This window comes from Protopterus annectens, chromosome 17.part0 (genome assembly GCF_019279795.1).
Source record: "Protopterus annectens isolate FY-2018-M chromosome 17.part0, PAN1.0, whole genome shotgun sequence".
Classification (NCBI taxonomy): Eukaryota; Metazoa; Chordata; order Ceratodontiformes; family Protopteridae; genus Protopterus; species Protopterus annectens.
Window position 1 is genome coordinate 607,871,037 of NC_056751.1, and position 19,061 is coordinate 607,890,097.

At 41.2% G+C, this 19,061-nt stretch overlaps 1 protein-coding gene across 2 annotated transcripts in view; it reads right to left on the minus strand.

Moving 5' to 3' along the window:
• Positions 1-12,166: 12,166 nt before the first annotated feature.
• LOC122791296 (speedy protein 1-B-like) overlaps positions 12,167-19,061 on the minus strand; it is a 493,214-nt gene continuing 486,319 nt past the window's right edge. For both annotated transcript variants that reach the window (XM_044058982.1, XM_044058981.1), the window contains exon 6: positions 12,167-12,355. In XM_044058982.1, coding sequence (XP_043914917.1) covers positions 12,253-12,355 — 103 coding nt within the window. In that variant the 3' untranslated portion in view covers positions 12,167-12,252. The remainder of the gene's footprint in view (positions 12,356-19,061) is intronic.

A 19,061-nucleotide genomic window follows, 5' to 3' on the forward strand; every position in this document is an offset into this window, starting at 1 on the left:
CATTATCTCCAAGAAAGAAAGGTGCAAAGAAAATATGTATATGAGAGGATTATAAGGAGACCATTTCTGGAGTATGGAGAAGATATAAAGGTGGCATAAATCATGCTTCCCATTCTACCAGAAAACCAAGGTAGGGGCTTAGAGGGAGGGGTTGTAAGGAGAAATAAAAAAATCGACAATATAGATGGAATGTTATTGTAAGTACATAACTTCTTTATCTGATATTGTCTATTTTTCATTTTGTCCTCGCATATGGGACAGAGTCCCCACCTACCTTCATCCCAGGTGGACTCATGGAAGAATATTCCTCAGAACAATCAAACCAAAGGAGGCTCTTCCCCTGGAGACCAAACCAATTTGTAATGAATGATAAAGGTATGGCAATTTGTCCAAGTAGCCGCTGCACAAATTTCATCCATAGAAGCATTACTTTGAAAAACTGCTGAAGTTGCCATTGCTGTGGTTGTTTGAGACCTGAACTGGTTTACAAAGACATACACCTTGTTTGCAGTAGATAAATGTAATGCAATCAGATAATCATTTCGCTACAGTAACCTTGGATATTGGTCTTACCTTTCTGGGACCGGGAAAAGAAATGAACAATTGATCTGCCTTTTTAAATTCTTTTGTCCTGTGTATATAAAAGCATAACTGCCTATAACATCCAGTAAATTCAGTATGTATTCTCCTTTATTAGTAAAGTTGGGGAAGAAGACAGGCAAATTAATGGTTCGATTGATGTTAGTCTCAGAAACTACTTTAAGTAAAAAGGAAGAGTTGGTACGCAAGGAAACCCTGTCTTTATGAAAAATCAGGTATGAAGGCAAAGAGGATAAGGCCTGAATTTCCAATACTCTTCTTGTCAAAGTAATTGCTACTAGGAAAATGGTTTTCCAAGACAAAAAAATTTAATGTCACATGATGCTGCAGGTTCAAAGGGGGGTTGAACAATAAAACATATTACCAAATTAAGATCCCAAGGAGGTGAAGGATGTTTGTGTGGTGGCCTTAGCAACAAAATCCCTTCAAGAAGGTTTTGCAAAGCTTGTGTGAGATTAGAGACAAATTGCCATCCCCAACATGAAAAACAGAGCTGCCAATTGTACTTTCATAGTAGAGGCCACACCCCCATTTTCAAAAAGAGGAGCTAAGAATTCTAGAGCAGAGTAAACAGGAGCAGTGTAACCAGATTACAAATCTCCTCCACTTGCTCATATACAACTTTTAAGTGCATTGTTTATGGGATGATATCAAAATATGACATACTGGAGAGGAGAGCTTAGGCCGTCTGGCTATAAATGGAATTGGAGGAACCAAGCAGTCATCTTGAGGTTGGACATACTGGGATGAGTTATTCCTGTTGGGTGTGACAGAAAGTCTAGAGAAGATTCCAGAATCCAAGTTTTTTCCTGAAGGTGAGGCCAAAGAATGGGGAACCAGATTTGTCAAGGCCAGAAGGGAACATTGAGGATTACTGTTCTCTTCAATCTGTTTGCTTTCTGCAGGAATTTGGGAATAAAGAAGGTTGGGGGGAGTACAGGAGGCCAATAGTGAGTGAGAGCATCCCTCAGGTACTCCCAGGTTGGGAGGATCAGGGCAAAGTAGCTGCTGAATCTGTTGTTCAGGAGGGATGCAAAGAGGTCACAGCAAGGTTGGCCCCATTTGCGGAAAAAAATCCTCAGCTACTTCCTGGTTGAGGGACCATCCCTTGAGGCATGATAATATATCTGCCCAACCTGTCTGCAATCACATTGGACCTTACTGGAATGTGCATTGCTATAAGAAAGTGGTTGGATGAGATCGTCCACTGGCACACTCTGAGTGCTTATCAACATAGAGGTATGATCTGGTTCTTCCTTGGTTGTTTATGTACCAGACCACCGACATGTTGTCAGACTGAATCTCCACTGTCCCCAGAGGAAAAGCAACCAGAAAAGCCTGGAACACTAGAAGCACTGCCCTCATCTCTAGGACATTTTTGTGTAAATTGGCCTCTTCAGAAGACCAGATACCTTGAACAGTCTTCCCCACAAAATGCCCTCCTCCCACCATATCTAGGAAGCGTCCTTGGTCACCGTGGCCTGATGTTGATGGGGAAGAAAGGGTCAACTATGCATAACCTGATTGGAATGAATCCACCAGGATACAATTGTCCTGCAGGTGTCCATAATGATTATCGGATAAGATATCAGTTAACGGATTACTGAGCACTGTGCTGCCAGAAGGGACTGTAGTATTCTCATGTGGAATTGTGCCAGCGGTACCAAGACTATAGTGGCTGCCATTGATTCTAATGCTTGTAAGACATGATGGGCAGCTATCCTCCTGTTTTGAAGTAACATTTGTGTCTGGCATCCGATCGTCAGTACTCCGGATTGTGGTAGTCTTGCAATCATCTGTTTTGTGTCCAAAATTGCTCCTATGAATTCTAGAGCTTGAACTGGTTCCAAGTGAGATTTTTCATAATTTATTACTATATAAATACTTTATAACCAAATCCCTTGCTCGAATAAGTAGATGCGTGGTTGGAGCGGAAAGGAGCCAGTGGTCCAAGTAGGGAAACACCCGGAATCCTTGTCGTCTCAAGTGAGCAGCTACCACTGCATTGCACTTGATGAACATCTTGGGGGCTGTGGTGAGACCAAAGGGAAGTGCTGTGAACTGGAAATGACTGGCTCCCAACTGGAAGTGGAAAAACTTTCCAGACCTCCTGTTCATTTTTATGTGGTAGTACACATCCTGAAGGTCTACAGAGCACATCCAATCATCCTGTTCCAAGAAAGGAAGTATGGACTATACAGTGACCATTCAGAATGTGTGACATTGAACAGACTTATTTAATCTACTGATATCCAGAATTGGCTTCCAGTCCCAACTTTTCTTTCAAACTAAAAAGAACCTTGAGTAAGTTCTGAATCCACTTTGGTCTGGGGGGACCCCTTGGATGACCCTTTTTTCAGCAGTTTTTGAATTTCAATAACTGCTTGATCCCTTTGACTGGATGAAATGGCTGGGATTTTTCTGTTGGGGGCGGTCTTGGGAGAATGGAATCAGATATCCTCTGGATATTATCCTCTGCACCCATAAATCATTTGTTATTTTTAGCTTGGCTCTGCAGTGTAGGGATAGTCGAACCCCAAGTGCCCCCAGAGGTTGGCAGTCGAACCTCCATTCAGGACCACTGGAAGAGTATCCCACAGAATAGTTCTCTAGACCCTTGGTTCTGTGGACCTCCTCTGCTGCATGGGTCGCGTCTCCCTGAATTGCTCCCCCTCTGCCTCTGGGGGAATTCTCTCATTGTGTGTCTTGGTAAGACCCCTGTGATTTTTTTGAAGCACATTTTGCCACCCCTCTCTGACTCTGGGGGGGGGGGCAGAAAAACATATGTCCATGGCAGAAAGGGTCTTACCCTCCTTCTCACACATGGATAGCGGATCTTTAACCTTGGGGCCAAAAAGGGATGTTCCATCAAATGGAGCATTGATGAAAGAAGACTTAAAAGCCTCTGCAAAATCACAGAGGCACATCCAGGCATGCCTTCTCATAGATATGCCGGAACCTGCTGCTCTACTCATTCCCTCAGCTGTATGAGCGATAAGCCTCATGCCAGAGTTAGCTATAAATGTTGGGTTGCCAGCTAGGAAGATACTTTTCCTGAACTCCCTCAGCTATGGCTACTTCAAGGGTATCTCATAACTCCTTGATCAAATCCCTTTTTAATCTAGTAAAGTGGGAAAGGTAATTCAGCAATTACAAAGCAAAGGTCACTAAAGAAAAGACTTGCTTCTCGCATCTCTCTATCCTTCTGGAATCCTTATTCAGAGGATTGGATACTGGAACTTTCTTCTGATAGTTCCTTCTTTGTAGCTGCTGACACCACCACCATGACATCTACTGCAACCCCTTTTGTCCAAAAAGCTTTGTCAGCTGGAGCTGTAATAATCTTGCTAGGTCTCTGGGGAGTTGGCTCAATGGAGTCTGGGTTCTCCCACGCCCAACAAGAGATCAATTATATGAGCTCATCACCAGGTGGAGTGACCCAGGAGGTAGATGGTCGAGAACCAAAGGCCAGCAGGTAGGGTTCCTATTAGATGACTGAAGACGCATTCTTCTGAATGCGTCCTGGTCGAACTTGAAAAGACGAAAAGGCAAAATGACAAAGCGGCATAAAGCGAATTCTTTCCCTGGTCACGTCCATTACTTTGCCATTTTTATCACTGTAGTGCGATCTCGGAGTTGATATATTTAAGTAGGGGGGTGTGGGGGGGCAAAGCCCCCCACTTTGTTATGTTTTAAGTGTTTTCTAAGCGCTCGAGTTTGTAAGCTTTCACTTAAATGGGGTCGATAAATCATCGTTCGCTTTTCTAAGTGTTCGATGATTTAATATAGACCCCAACAGGTACACCAACTCCTTAGGAGAAGGACTGCTAGATTGATAGCCACCTTTCTGTTTTAAAATCTCCAAGATGTCTCCAAAGGAGACATTTGCAGGAGGTGACCATGTGGATCCTTCTCCCTCATCAAGGTCAGTGTCTTCTCTGGCTGACTCCTCAGTGAAGTCCAGGTGTTTCCTCTTATAGGTCCGCTTTTGAGGGACCTCTCAGTGGGATTCTCTGGGAAGGTATCAGAAGAGGCAGGGGTACCCCGATGGGTATCCTGTGGATTTAGTTCCCTCTGTCCCTGTGGAATGTCCTGGGCAGAAGAGATGTGCAGGGATGGGAAATAGGACTGAAGATCCAAGGGGGAGGTGGCATCCTAGTTGCAGAGGCAGCTATGGCCCTCTCCAGAGCCCTGAAAGCCAACTTCTCCAGAGGGGGGAAGGGAGTCTATCTCTGCCAAGCCATGCCTGTGGGAAGAGGAGACCCCTCCAGCCCCAAAAACAGCCTGCCCAGGGATGGAGCTGGCACTGAACTCACCTGAGCAGAAGCCCCATGATGCAGAGACTGCTCAGAAGGTCTGGGAGTCGACCACACTTGAGGTCCACCAGCCTCGCTATGGCTCCGAGAAGCCAGAAGAAATCTGAGCAAGTGTGTGATCCAACAAAAAAAAGATCTTTGGATCAAAACCAGACATCATCAGGCAAATCAGATCCAAGGGCACAGAAAATTGAGTCAAAGTCAGAGGAAGCACCAAAAGGAGTGGATGGCTTGGACATCTCTAAGACTACTGGGGATGAGACTGAGGGAGACTTAGTAATTCCCTGCACCCACAAAATCTTCTGTCCTGTCCATTCCATGTCTTCTTCTGTAAGGCACCTGGTAAAATGAGAAGATGAAACCGATAGAGATCTTGGTCTGGTTAGGAAGGGAGGCAGAACTCTCAAAGGCACTGGATCCACTGAAGGGGAGTACCAAGTCCTTGGCAGTGACAGTATTCATCAAAAAAGGACTGGATATCAGGTCTGAGTGCAATGGCTCCTACCTAACTGGATTGGAGAAGCTCAGCACTGAAGGAGCTGGATCCGAGGACAAATAGGTTCATAGGTTCAGAGGTAGGTACTAGGCTATTGGACCTAGGGCCAATATAAGCCTAGCCAAAAAGGTACCCTGGCTTTCGTCACCCAGGAAAATTATTTTCCTGTGCCACTGTCGAGCAGAGCCACAGAAGTGATCCCCAGGGTGAATTTCCTATTTCCCATCCAATCATCAAGATTTTTCTTGAAGAGTGCTAATGAGGAGCTTTGTTTGATATAGATAGGTAGTTCTGAATCCACTTTGGTCTGGGGGACCCCTTGGATGACCCTTTTTTCAGCAGTTTTTGAATTTCAATAACTGCTTGATCCCTTTGACTGGATGAAATGGCTGGGATTTTTCTGTTGGGGTGGTCTTGGGAGAATGGAATCAGATATCCTCTGGGAAGTCTCTGGGACAGGAATCTATCCCTCCAGCATATTCTGTTTATTGTGGTGACAAGGTGTAGGTCCCTAGAGCGTATAGCTCGGAGGGATTGAGATTTATTTAAGTAGAGCATGTCCAACAGCTCTGGGGTTGACATAGCTTTATATATTAGGCAGAGATCGCCTCTGAGTAGGCGATATGCGACGGAGTAAAGCTGGAGATTTTTGAGGTGGTCTGCATAGGGCATCTGTTTGAGGCTGGTAATCCTCTTTGTGAGGTATTTCTGCGGCCTTTCCAGTTGTTGTAGATATATTGTGAGGTACATACCAAAAGGGGCATTGTACTCTATAATAGGTCTAATGAGTGACAAGTAGAGGGGAGCAATGACCTCTTTTTTCCTGGATGAGAAACCTTTTGTGATGAGGTGTTCCACATAGAAGGATTTCCTGACTACTGTAGCAATGTGATTATCAAAGGAGAGACTACTGTCCACCTGTGTCCCAAAGGTCTCTTTTCACACTTTCGGTGTTAAGTTTACTACCACCTATGTGGTAGTTCATGGGTACAGAGTTTTCACCAAACGGGATGACAGTGCACTTTTTGGCATTGACCTTGAGGCCATGGCTTTGACACCAGGCATCTGTCTCAGTGAGGCCCTTTTGTAGGATGTCCACATCGTTAGGAGTTTCAATTATGGCTCATAGTTTACAGTCATCTGTGAACTTTGTTAGCCAAAGACCTTCTGTGTTAGCCTGTACTTCAGAGAAGTAGATACCAAACAGGAGAGGACTCAGGACTGAACCTTGTGGTACTCCACTTGTCACCGATTTGAAGTCGGATTTGGAGTCTGCTACTTTCACAGTGTGGATTCTGTCAGTGAGCCAGTTGGCAACCCATCTTGTGGCATAGGGATTTATACCTAGTTTAGTGAATTTATCTATAATTCCAGAGTGAGGGATGGTGTCAAAAGCCTTGGTGAGATCTAGATAGGCTGTGTGAACCACCTTACCCTCGTCTAAGACTTTGGTGACTGCTTCAAAGAAGTCTATCAGGTTTAGGAGACATGATCTGACTTTTACAAACCCAAACTGGGTGGGGTACAGAATTTGGAGATTACCAGTGTCTTTGTTTATACGTTCCATGGCCTTGCAGACCAGGCTCATCAGGCTAATGGGGCAGTAGTTCCCGGGGTCCGTGGTGGATCCCCTTTGTGGAGTGGGATAACCATTGCTGTGTGCCATTCAGTGGGCAGAAAGCCTGAGGTGAGGCTATGACTGAACATGGTACTTAGGTGGGGTGCCAGTTCATTCTGTAGTTCATGTAGACTGCAGCCTGGGATGCTATCAGGTTTCATGGATGCTGTGTTCTTGGCTTTGGAGAGTGTGGTTTTTACCTGTGCAGTCATGATTACAGGAACTTTGCATTCTTCCGGTATAGAGATGGGCCCTTTAGGGGGTGAGAGGGGGGTAAAGTTAGCACTGAATCTATCTGCCAGGATGTTGGCAATATCAGTTGGTTCTGTATATTTAGTGCCATTGTGCTGTAACTCAGAGCAGATCTGAGTGTTGCCATTGAGATTCTTGACATAGCTATAGAATGCTTTGTGGTTGTCTTTAGAATCAGTGGCAATTTTGTTTTCGTAACTAGCTTTAGAGGATTTTATGATAGATCTCAGCTTCTTACTGAGGCTGACCAGGGAGTTCCTCCAATCATGGGATTTTACTCTTTTTTGCAACACTTTCTTTCTTCTGTTGTAGAATTTATTTATGGCAGGGGACCACCAGATTGGCTTCATTTTTTTGGAGGATAGCATCTTGGTTCTGTTAGGGATAGCACAATCCATGCACTCATGTAAGTGCTTATAAAGTGCACTTGTGTAGGATTCAGCAGTCGTATCCCTATTGTCCGTCTGCATGGGTGTCGTGAAGTTTGCGACTTCTGTCTTAAGAAGCGTGAAGTTGGTTTTGGAGAAATTTTTTATGGTAGTTTCCCTAATGGGTGGTGGGGCGGGATGTAGATGTCTAGGGTGATTAGCGTGTGGTCGGATCTGACCAATGAGGACTTGACCTTTGGTGCAGGACACCGGTCACTCATGTTGGTAATGACCAGGTCTAGGATATTCCTGCCCCTGGTGGAGGTGTGGATAAGTTGATCCAAGGCATTGGAATGTATGAATTCCAGAAAATGTTGAGCAAAAGAGTTGGTACATGAGTAGTTTTCCCAGTTAATGGTGGGGTAGTTGACATCGCCCATTATTAAGGTGCTGCGTTGTACCCTAATATTTTCCAGTGTATCAAGAAATAAGGAGTGGGAATCCTTGGGCATGGTAAGGGATCTGTAGCAAGCTACAATTTGGATTGCGGTCTTGCCCAGAGTTAGTTGCACTTGGATAATCCCGGATGCATTATACTGAGCAACTAGCTTGGAGGTGTGGATATCCTTAATGAATATGGACACGCCTCCGCCTTTAGTGTTTCGGTCCAGGTTAAGTGGCCGAAAGGTGTGGTATGAATTATAGCCTGGTAATGCAGGGGTGCTGTCTGGAGCCTTGAACCAGGTCTCTGACACTGCACAGATGTCGATGTTCTCCATTTTAAGGAGTACCTCGAGTGAGTACATTTTGAGGTTTAGACTTCTAGCATTAAGTAGCATTACCCTCAGATTTTGCTTGCTTGTACCTGTTACGGTGGTGAATTTGTCATTTGAACCTTGCCTAAAAAAGGCACTATAGGGGTAGCAAGAGCCTTAACCAGTATCCGAAATCCCAAGGGCGACAGGTGCAGGTCATCTCTGGCAAAGCATTGTAGTCTGTCGATCATGTCATTCCAGGTCACTCAGAGATGAAGGTCCTAGCATCTCATGGAAATTGCAGCTTTGAAAGACTTTGATCTCGACTCCAAGGGCTCATTTGGAACTGAGGAAGGTCTCTTCTTCCCTCTATCTCCAGACTTAGTGGCAGAAGAAGTTGGACACGACTGAGCCGACCTATGCTTTGCTGTAGATTTAGGGGGAACACCAGAAATGGCCTCATTAAAGGCAGAAGGCATCAATCCCCTAAGTATGTTTATTCTTCTGTTCAACCAGGGACCGGTGGTTGAAGGAATGGAATATCACACAGTCTTCCTGAAGATGATGTGGACCCAAGTAGTAAACACAAAGAGAGTGTAAGTCACTGTAAGGTATCTTGTGACTGCACTTGGTACACTTTTTTAAGCCCACCAGCTTATCTTGTTTCTCATCCATGATGAAAGTACAGAAGACCACAAACACAAAGGTACTAACTCAAAGGGCCCCATACACACACACACACACACACACACACACACATACATATATGAGTATGAGGGGAAAAATATAAAGACACAGAAAAATAGAGACAGATTTCTTTTTAAGTTTTAGGGTATAAGAAGGGATGGGAGCTACTAACGATAGTAGCGTAGATACCGCTAGAGTACAAGGGAGGGAATAGAAGGGTAAATAACCGAATAAAAATGGTTACTGTAAAGGAAGGATTTAGATAGACTAAAAAAAGGTATAGAAATGCACTCCTGCTATAGACAGAGGAGAATCATAGAAAAGTTTGGAAGATTATAAAACTGTAATAATATCACCTAAAAAGATCCAAGAGCTAACGGTAGACCATATCTTTCACAAAGCAGCAAACGAGACCTGAGGTAACAGGGAGAGTTACATTATGGGTAAGAGGGGGTATCCAAGAGCTTTTTGGTTGCCATGAGCTTTATAATGGCCAAGTCAGGTCCAATGGTTCAGATCCAAACCCATATGTAAGGAAGAAATGAAAAATTGACAATATTAGATGAAATGTCTGTGAAGGAGGATCTTGGGGAGATGTCTCCTTCATTCAAATTTATGTCTTTTATGATAGATTACAGGGATAAATCCAGATTCTTCCTTTTGCAAGTCTGCTTTCTATATACCGGTCATTTAGGAGTATCTGGCAATGGGTCTGACTCAGACTGGGAGCTCAAGGATAGAACCTCTCAAGGCTTTTGGAAGCTGGCTGTCCCTGTTGATGAGAAGGCGCAGCTTCTGGAGGAAAATACATTAGAGGCTGGTTTACATCCAAATAAGATGGAAACATCTCTTCTCTCGACCTTGAGAGGACCCATTGAAAGACCTCAAAGGTTGTGGAGGAAATCAATGCTGAGGAAGTCTCTCTAATAGGTGAGACAGGGCTAGACCCTGAAGCTCCCAACTCTTCCCAGTTCCAAGGCCAGCATTGGAGCTGAGCAATCGAGAGATGATGCCCCAAGAGGAAGGGATGGCTGTAACAGTTTCAGAGTCAACCCCTCTCCCCAAAGCTTTGACTCCTACTCTCATCTCGACTTGATAAAGTCAGAGTCGAGAAAGAGTGGGTGGTAGCTGGAGCCAAAGTAGAAGGCACTATCAATGTTGATGTAGGCACTTCAGAAAAACTCAGATCCAAAGATTAGACCTGCAATAGCATCATGGAGGGTGTGGTCGATGGTAATGGTCCTTTTTCTACCAGAGGAGATGGAGTCAGAGGACCCCCAACTATATTTGTCTCTGAAGGAACCTCTGCATCATTCTGTCAAAATCAGCTTTGGTGAGGCTCCTTGAAGAATGAGCAGACCTGGAAAAAGCAATAGAGGACATCCTGGATCATTACTGTAAAATGATACATTAAAGTCAAGGACTAACCAGCTTCAGAGAAAAGAGATGGGATGGAATGGATCCAAGGCTTCAGATCTGAAAATATTTCAACCTTTGGCACCAGATCTGCTGAGGCTGTGGGGTCTGGGGACAGTTTCTTGGGTCTCTCACTGAACTTCTTGGAAGTCTTACTTTCTAGAACAGAGTCCTTTGGCTCCAGAGCTTCCCTCTTTTTCTTTTCCCCTCCGAGACAAAGAATAAGGAAAGGGGGTGACTCTGTTGTCGAAGCTGGAAGGAGACCTGAAGATCTTGAAAAAAGAAGTAATGAGAGCAAGGAACTCTATGGGATGTGAAATACTTGATCTATGAAAAAAAGGCAGTGAATAGCTGAGTAACACTGGTTTTATAAGGCTGCCTTCCCAACCTATCAAGGGTCTGTAGAAGATAAAGTGCAAGTCTATATAGGGGAATTCAGATTGCTGTTTAAAAATCTAACCTGGATGAAATCAAGGTAGGTGGAATAAAACCCTAATAATATGATTTACCATTACCATATCCCTCTTAAAAAAAATTAATGAACTGCTGTGAAATACATTGTCACAACAGGCATAATCATAAACACCACAGCTTCTACTTTGACAAAAATTGTGACTAAGTCACCCTCAACAAGATGTGTCTGATTAAAAACAATTCAGGGGATAGTTATTGGATTATCCTGGGCAAAGCCAAGTGCAAATATTTTTTTTTCAGCATGCATTCTTCTGAGTATTCTCTAACTCTCCTCTGTCCATGTCTGTATGTATGTTGGTATGTGGTATGCATATCCCATATAGCATCAAGTATGAATTAAATTCTGTACTTTTAACCATAATTTGTATAATGTTTGTACTCTTCCGACATACAGTCTTGTTCATGGGCCGTAGTGTTATATCTGAAGCAGGTCCATTATGAATCAGTGTATTTCCCCCACCAATAAATAAAGAAATAAACAAATAAAAAGGGAGAATAAATGAAGAAATGAGTAGAAAGCATCACCAAACATAAGTCTGAGTTAAAATGACAGATTCAAAACATACTCAACATGTGAAAAAATGCTTTATGCAGTCTTGAATTTCCACTGAAATGACTGACTGACCCACCTCAGGGATAACTGAACAGACCCAGCATCTCTATAGCCTTAATATCCAAAATATTACAGTTTACAACAAAATGTTTAATTTTTACTTTTGTTTATTATATGGGCTTGATGTTTACTAAAGTCTACAATCTGTTATGAATAAATTAATTAAACATTAACAAAGTTTAATAAATACAGTGTTACATTTCTGTGCAAATATTCTGTTTCCCTCTCCTGACAATGCCCTTACCAGTTTCAAATGACGAGAAAAAGAAACATTGAAAATCCGAGGCCAAACAAATGGACTAACATTTTTAAATTCCAGTGCTGGGTGGTTAATGGAGCAATACCTGAATCAAGAGGGGAAAAAACTTTCTTTATTCTACAAGCACTACTGCTGAGCATGTCCTTCAGGATCTATGGTCTCCAAGATATATATATATATATATATATCAAATGTCAGTCTTTTTCATGGATGCCTCTGATTTGGCTCAAAATGCTGATTCGTACTTTTTTAAAATCAGTGACTTAAAAAAAATAATATGATACATTACAGTTAAAAAATCAATGACAATCATTAAAGTCACATTCGTCTTTTATTTCACAAAATGCAAGTTAATGCAAGTCCTGTTTATCAGCATTTTAAATTAGCAGAAGTAATATTTAAAAAGTGTCCCTGATTTGAGGCCTTTGCCTGAGATTCCTTCTGACTTGGTCTCTGACTCTGGACCTAAGAGGATGAGAACTATGTGTCAAGCTGACATTTCTGAAAAGAAATAAAGACAGAAAAGATAACATCTTGCTATAATGAAAGTCAGTCTTACTTTATGCAATAAGACTTTGAACATTAAAAACTTTTCAGCTGTTTAAAAGTACAATGTAAACAATTTAAAAAAAAAATATCCTAATACATCAACAATTATAAATCTGATGACCAGGGATGAACTTAAGTCAGTTATTTAGGTGGCATGTATTTACTATTTATGATGAATCAATGGAAGGGGAGGTTGTGCAAACAAATTAGCATTTCCACTGCATTTATGACTACTTAATAAAACACTGACATGGTCCAAATACTAAAATACAATTAACTTTTCAAACTTCATGGGTTTCATACATGAAATGTTTACATTTGAATATCAGAATTTCAAAGAACAGTACAAAACATTGTCTTACTTGTCTTTTACAAGCCGAAATAGTGTCTGATGTGTAAGCTAGCTGGTTGATCAAAAACAGTGCTTGACGTTTAATTCAACCATATTGCTACCACAATCTTTTTACCAAAGGGCATGGGTCAGAAAAGACATGAACCAGCAGTTGCTGGGTGTAGGTTTAGAAGGTTAAGATCACCATAGTGGTCTTCCACTAGTAAAAGCAGGTTTGTTTTGCACAGGTACTGGATAACAAAGCCCTCGGTCAAACTGTGAGGACAGAAAGATGAAAATCAGCTTATAACTATAATCCAGACAGTTCTTAAAAGTGATCTTAAGGAATCTCCAAAGAATGCTTTGATATATGATGTAAAGAACAACTAGAATCCCCTCCATAAGTCTTTGCCTTCCTTCAGCTTTTCAGTACCCACATTTTATAAAGACCTCAAAGGTTCCATACAAACTGAATCTAGATGCAGCTCTTTGCTAACTCTGCCCTTCAACATCTGGAAAATGGGTCCAAGCCAGATGGAGTCTAAGCAAAGGGTCAGGGAACAGGAAGTCTAATGACGTGGTTTTGTGGTTAAAGCATTTGTCCTGTACACTGCTGGTGGTGGAATGACATGCTGGGACATGAGGAATATTATATATTTTTCCAAACCCTAGTAGCAAGCAGCACAAAACAACACTACATCCTCACTAGCAGCATCTGTGATAGTATGGCAAAAAAGTAAAATGGTACAAAACATGAAACCCAAACATCTCAGTGAGGTATGACATTATAGGTCATTGATCTGACCCAATATTCAATACAGAGCTGTGTTGGTAGCCATTTGAAATGATGTGTCCTGCTAGAGTGAGTCTTGAAATACAGAGACTAAATGGCCAAAAGAACAGACTTGTTTATACCAAGTCAGAGATGCCATTTCTCAGAATATTCCTTTTCTCAGAGGTATGGTAATCTTGGAGTTGGTATACATAAGTTCAGTGGGCAGGGCCTGCCCCCCACATGGGGAGGTGCAGATGGTTACAGTGGTCATAATATTACTGTCAAACTGCAATATTTTATTTTAAGTGTTAGCAGATCTAGTAGCTTCTTTACATTTGTGATCACTTTAGTTCAGTGTTTTATGTTTTAGATCTGTGATCATTGATTCATTTCTTCATTATATTTTCTGTCAATGAAAGCTCTTTGATGATGTAAAGACATGCACACACACACACACACACACACACACATATATATATATATATATATATATATTACATATATAAATAAATACCTACACACACACACACACATATATATATATATATATATGGGTCTACTTCTGTTCTTCAAAAACACACTTCTTCAAAGAACAGATAGGTGAGACCGACTTTAAAGAAAGTGCACTTAACCGAAAGTGCACTTTCGCGTAAATCAGTTAACTGAAGCATGGTACAGTGGGGATAAGGAAATATATATTTTTCTCCACTGTAGTGCAATATCAGAGTTAGTATATATAAGCAGCAGGGGTGTAGAGGGTGTGGGGGACTTGCCTCTCTGCAAAAATGTGTTTTGCTTTACCGGACACACCTCTACTACTTATATATACTAACTATAAGATCTCACTACAGTGGGGAAAAGGTATAGGTTCATAGGTTGGTACTAGGCTATCGGCCCTAGGGCCTATACAAGCCTAGCCATAACAATTCCCTGGATATTTCTTCCCACAATATTTACTTCCCTGGACCCCTGTCTAGCAGGGCGACTGACATGATCCCCGGGGTGAATTTCCTATCTCCCATCCAATTGTCAAGGTTCCTTTTGAAGAGGGCCAAGGAGACACTCAGCTTGACATGTATGGGCAGTCTATTCAAGAGTATGGGGAGTCTCTGGGTCAGGAACCTATCTCTCCAGCATGTTTTGTTCATTGTGATGACAAGGTTTAGATCCCTGGCGCAGGTGGCTCTGAGGGAATTGGGATTTCTTTAAGTGGAACATGTCCAACAGCTCAGGGTTTGACATGGCCTTGTATGTTAAGCAGAGATTGCCTCTGAGTAGACAATATGCCACAGAGTATAGCTGGAGTTTTTTTAGACGGTCAGCATAGGGCATCTGCTTTAGGCCTGTGATTCTTTTAGTGAGGTATTTCTGCGGCCTTTCCAGCTGTTGCAGATGTCTTGTGAGGTATATACCAAATGGGGCATTGTACTCTATAATGGGTCTAATGAGGGAGGAGTACAGTGGGACGATGACCTCCTTTTTTTCTGGATGAAAAGCCCTTAGCAATGAGGTGTGCCACATAGAAGGATTTCCTGACTGTTGTGGTGAGGTGGTTATCGAAGGTAAGACCACTGCCCACCTGTGTCCCTAAGTCTTGCATCACACTTTCGGTGTTTAGTGTACTGCCACCTATGTGGTAATTCATGGGTACATGAATATATATTTCCTTATCCCCACTGTACCGTGCTTCGGTTAACTGATTTAAGCGAAAGTGCACTTTCGTTAAAGTGGGTCTCGGCTATCTGTTCTTCGAAGAATTGTTTTCGAAGAACAGAAGTAGACCTATATATGTATATATATATATATATATATATATATATATATATATATATATATATATATATATATATATATACATACATACATACATACAGATATATGCATATGCATATATATCTATGCAACTGTATAATTTCAAGTTGTTTCAGAAGGACTATTCCAAGGTTATGAAACACAGCACTGCTTCCAATAGTGGGTCACATCAATGAGGTACAAAATGATACTCTGATCTCCCTGGGGTGACTAGACCCGCCCTTTGGTATTAGATGGGGTACAAAATGTGCTTTTCTATTCATGGGACATACTGTATACTCTGGTCAAAATTTTAAATGTAGTCTCCTACTGTCATTCAACATTTAATGACTGCGTCTTTTTTATTTGACGACTTATTCTGTACTCATATCCTTCTTCCAACTCTAATGATGTCACATTTACTGAAATTATAAAACAGGTTATTATTTATTTATTTTATTTATTTATTTGACATTTGTTTACCAGGATGGTCTGTCTGGGTCAAGAAAACCCGTTTTCGGTGGAAGCCCAAGGAAAAAAGCTCCAGCAGTACAAAAATAATAATATACAGAAAGAAGTTGTTACAGATACATGTGAAGAGACACACAAATCATTATTTAAACACTGACAGTGGAAAGAAACGTATATACATATAATACATGCTATACAACCTGGCCTTAGGATATCAGTACAATCTGTTGAAGGCTCTCTATGATATAAGTAGTTATAAATGTTGTGTCTTATTTTACACAGTATTTATGTAAGTCAGTTTATAGTGACACTACAGTGTTTAAATATTGGCAGAGGAAATAAACATATATTACATGTTACTCAACCTGGCCTTAGGATGTCAGTACAGTCTGTTGAAGGGTCAGCATGATTGTCAGCAGTTGTATATTTTATGCTGTAGTTATGTTAGTCACTTTATACTGATACAGCGAAGGCATAGTTATAGGAGAACAGAGGGTGGATTATTAGATGTAAGAATGTTAGAGGACTGTTAGGTAGTATTTGGTAGTGCTAGGTGAGTAGAAACAATAGTCTAAAAGAGATTGTGGAAGGTTGGGCATATGGAAGGGGAGAGGGAGAAAGTGTATGACAGATTATCCAGGAGTAGATCATGAGCACAGCCAAGAATTAAGATGTTGTTTTAGGGATTTTTTGAAAGGCACTAGAGTAGGAATACTTCTTGTCAATAGTGGGAGTGAGTTCCATGCTTTAGCTACACTATGAAAGTGTAGGCTCTGTCCAGATATTTTAGAACCTTTGGAGATAGAGAGAAGCTTCTTATCTTTGGACCTGAGAGTTCTGCTGGGGTTGTAAGGTTTGATTATGTTGTTCAGGGCAGGGCAGGCTAGGGGATAACTGATTATGTTGTGTAGTGTTGTGAGTTGGCTATAGAGTAGGTAATTGGTGAATTCTAGCCAGTCTAGCATTTGCAATGGTGTACAATTATGTGTGCTGGTTTTGGAATTTGTGGCAAACTTAACTGTAGCCATTGTTCTGTTTTGGATCTAATGGAAGTCTGTAGGCTGGAGAAGACAGTTGCTAGGGTAATCTTGGTTGATATGGTCAGGGTGTGTTTGTTTCTGTAGAGGATGCCAAGTTTCTGGTGTTTTTTTTTTAAATATTTTGTTGGATATGGAGATCAAACTTTAATTTATCATCAATAGTTACACATAGCAGTTTAGTGTGGTGGGCTATTTTGAGAATAGTATTATCAGTCGTGTATATTTTGAATTGGTTTCTGTCAATAGAGAGGTTGTTTGGAAGGAAGAGGAGTTTAGTTTTTTTTTTTTTTTTTTTTTTTTTTTTAGATTTAGGAATAGTTGATAGTCAGTGAGCCAGGATTTAAATGCAGCAAAAGTATGTTGTGTGATTGTGAGAAGTTGTGGTAGTGTAGGAGAAAGTGCAGATAGTAGTGGGGCCATCTGCCTTCTGTATGAATGTTCCAGTGGATAAGGCAGTGTGTAGGTCATTTGTGAATATTGTCAAGACCAGAGGACCAAGATTAGAGCCTTGTGGGACTCCGGTGGGGTTGTGTATAAAGGAAGAGATTTCATTTAGCCATTTTACTGCTTGTTTTCACTTGTGCAGGTAACTGTGGAACCACTGTAAGGTAGAAGGGGTAAGGCCCAGATCTGAGAGCTTGTGCAAGAGTATGGAATGTGAGATGGTGTCAAATGCCTTAGAAAGGTTGAGAAATATGGCAGATACCAAGTTATATTGTCTATAGCTCTGTTTATTGATTCAGTAAAAGATAGGAGGGGCTGTGGATGTGCTTTGGTCTGTGCAGAAACCATGTTGGGTATGTGTAAGACGGTTGCTTTGTAGTGAGTATTTCACTAACTGTTAGTGGATACATTTTTTCTAATATTTTAGAGATGAAAGATAGAATGGCAATGGGTCGGAAGTTGGTCAGTTCAGAAGATTTACCACCTTTATGAATAGGAATGATATTGGACTTTTCTCATATTTCTAGTACTAAAGATTTCAAAATAGATCTTTTGAGCAAGATGCTGATTGGGTAAGCTATGGAGTTGGCAGCTAATTTAAGGTAATGGGGAGGAAGGATGTTAGCGGAGGTAGAGCAGGGTTTAAGTTTCAGCAGGAGATTTTTCTATGAGGCTTGTAGGTATTGGTTGTAAGGAGAACATTGTTGAGTTTTCAGAAAGGAGTTTCTGGCTGCTAAGTTGGAGATGGTCAGAACTGGAAGAAGGGGCACTATTAGGGGGAGTTGAGGAGGAAGAGGGGAGAGGCTGGAGTTGGGATAGTAGAGATCAAATCAGCTATGATTTGTATGAAGTGGTTGTTGAAGTTTTTGTCTAATTGAGATGGAGGAGCACTAAGTGAGAGGCAGAGCTCTTTTTTAGTGCCAGGGTTAAGTAGGGTTGACATAGAAGACCATATTTTTTTGGTGTTAGTTTTGTGGTCTTGTTGAAGGTGGGGGTAGTATGATTGTTTATCTTTGAAAACCCATTTCTTTATTTGGTTTCACAATTGTTTGAAGTGTATTAGATCTATTTCTTTTTTACTATACTTCCAGAGACCTCAGACTTCATCCCTTTTTTTCATTAGATTTTTACAACCCTTGGTTAACCAACGGGCAGAATTGTTTTGATTCTTTTTGAGCAGACTGGAGCTAGAGTGTCCAGTATTTTTAAAAAGCTAGTGTTAAAGTAGTGCACCACTTCATCTAGTGGGAGGTGTTTTAGTGGTGACCAATTTATTTTGTGTAGTAGTTCATTGAATTTGTCTTGGGTAAAACTGGTAAGGTTATGGACACATTTTAGTGTGTGTAATTTTGGTAGGTGTACATTGGTTTTAATAGTAAATGTAGGTAGGTGATCACTGAGGGAATTTGACAGCTTGCCAATAGAGTTGAAGTTACTAGGATGTGGTGCTAGAATCTAGTTTAAGGTAGACTGTTGAGTGTAGTCTTTATTGTACGTAGTAGGGGAGTTAATTAGTTGAGAATAACCATAGATGTTGAGACTGTTTGATGGTAATTCTGATGAGATGGACTGCCAGTCTATATTAACGTCACCTAATATAATACTCTCATGCTTGATGGTTTGGGAACTCCCAAGATAAAATATCTTCTAACATGGGAATATTTTGTCCTAAAGGAATACAGAGAAGAAAGAAGCAGATATGTTTAGTACTGTTAAGGTTTATGAAAGATATGAACATTTCAGTGTTGGGGAAGGTGGGGATGTTGTCTTTAAATTGAGTTATATTAATGGTGTTGGGGCAGAGTA